General features: G+C 35.6%; 1 protein-coding gene across 1 annotated transcript; it reads right to left on the bottom strand.

Annotated features, from left to right (window-relative positions):
* Nucleotides 1-14: 14 nt before the first annotated feature.
* Nucleotides 15-490, bottom strand: LOC110116353 (N-carbamoylputrescine amidase-like; the record flags this gene model as incomplete). The annotated part of the gene is made up of 2 exons (XM_020849897.2): nucleotides 311-490; nucleotides 15-122 (listed from the first exon to the last, which is right to left on the bottom strand). Coding segments are annotated over exons 1-2 (234 nt in total), but the record flags the coding sequence as incomplete, so codon positions are not given.
* Nucleotides 491-962: the final 472 nt, after the last annotated feature.

Below are 962 nucleotides of genomic sequence, written 5' to 3'. Positions count from 1 at the left end.
TGAAAAGAGAATGCAATAGAAATACCTGCTATGAATGAATTTCCATAGAACTTTATTGTGGTATCACCATGTTCTGTTTCAATGGTTTCCTTGCCTATTCTATTAGAGGCTACAAGTGGAACCTGGAAGCATATAGGATTTTAGAAATGGTGAGCTAGAGTGTTGAAGAAGATTGATGAATATCGCCAATCAATTTTATGCCCATCAATGAACTTATAAATTTTTGTACTCTTGAATGTTGTGCCGTTGTCTGAGATTATTCGGCGAGGCACATAGAGCTATTATTTTTTGATAGCAGAAGCTAACTTACCAAGTTGGCTCCAGCATGACCACACATTACTCGCTTCCAGTGTTCGCGAGAATCTAGTTCTGAATCTTGTGGTTCTGATCCTATAGCAGTTGGGTAAAACAGTATCTCTGCACCTTGAAGAACCATAGCCCTTGCAGCCTCTGGAAACCATTGATCCCAGCATATTGCTACCAAGAACAAAACAAGTAGTTAGCATAATAAGCATCATTAGCAGTAGCAGCAGCCAACTTGTTCAATCTACTTGTTCATGAAATATCTAAGTAATTTGTAGGATCCTTCAAACCTAAAAGCTACACCAGTAAAAAAACTTGGTCTATAAGTCTATATAAATGAAGTTTAAGTTGGTTGGACTAGGGATAGAAGATCGACATGTAGTTACTGTACCTTAACGAAAATATTGTAAGATGGATGAGGAAGAAGCAAAGTGTTTCCTATATCAAGTGCTGAAGCCAAGTTTAGAGCCATGCCTCATGATATCTCTACAAATTTATGGCTTAAAATAATACATGACCTCAAAATTAAGGCTTCATTTGGGACGGTTTTTTTATTGATTCTTAAAGCAGCTTTCTAGTAAAAAAATTAAAATTTTTGTACTATAAAGCTGCTTTAAGAAGTAGTAAAAAAGTTGTTCCAAATAAAACCCAAAATAATA

The sequence above is a fragment of the Dendrobium catenatum genome, unplaced genomic scaffold (genome assembly GCF_001605985.2).
Source record: "Dendrobium catenatum unplaced genomic scaffold, ASM160598v2 original_scaffold_38065, whole genome shotgun sequence".
Lineage (NCBI taxonomy): Eukaryota > Viridiplantae > Streptophyta > Magnoliopsida > Asparagales > Orchidaceae > Dendrobium > Dendrobium catenatum.
This window is presented reverse-complemented; position numbering and strand designations above follow the sequence as displayed.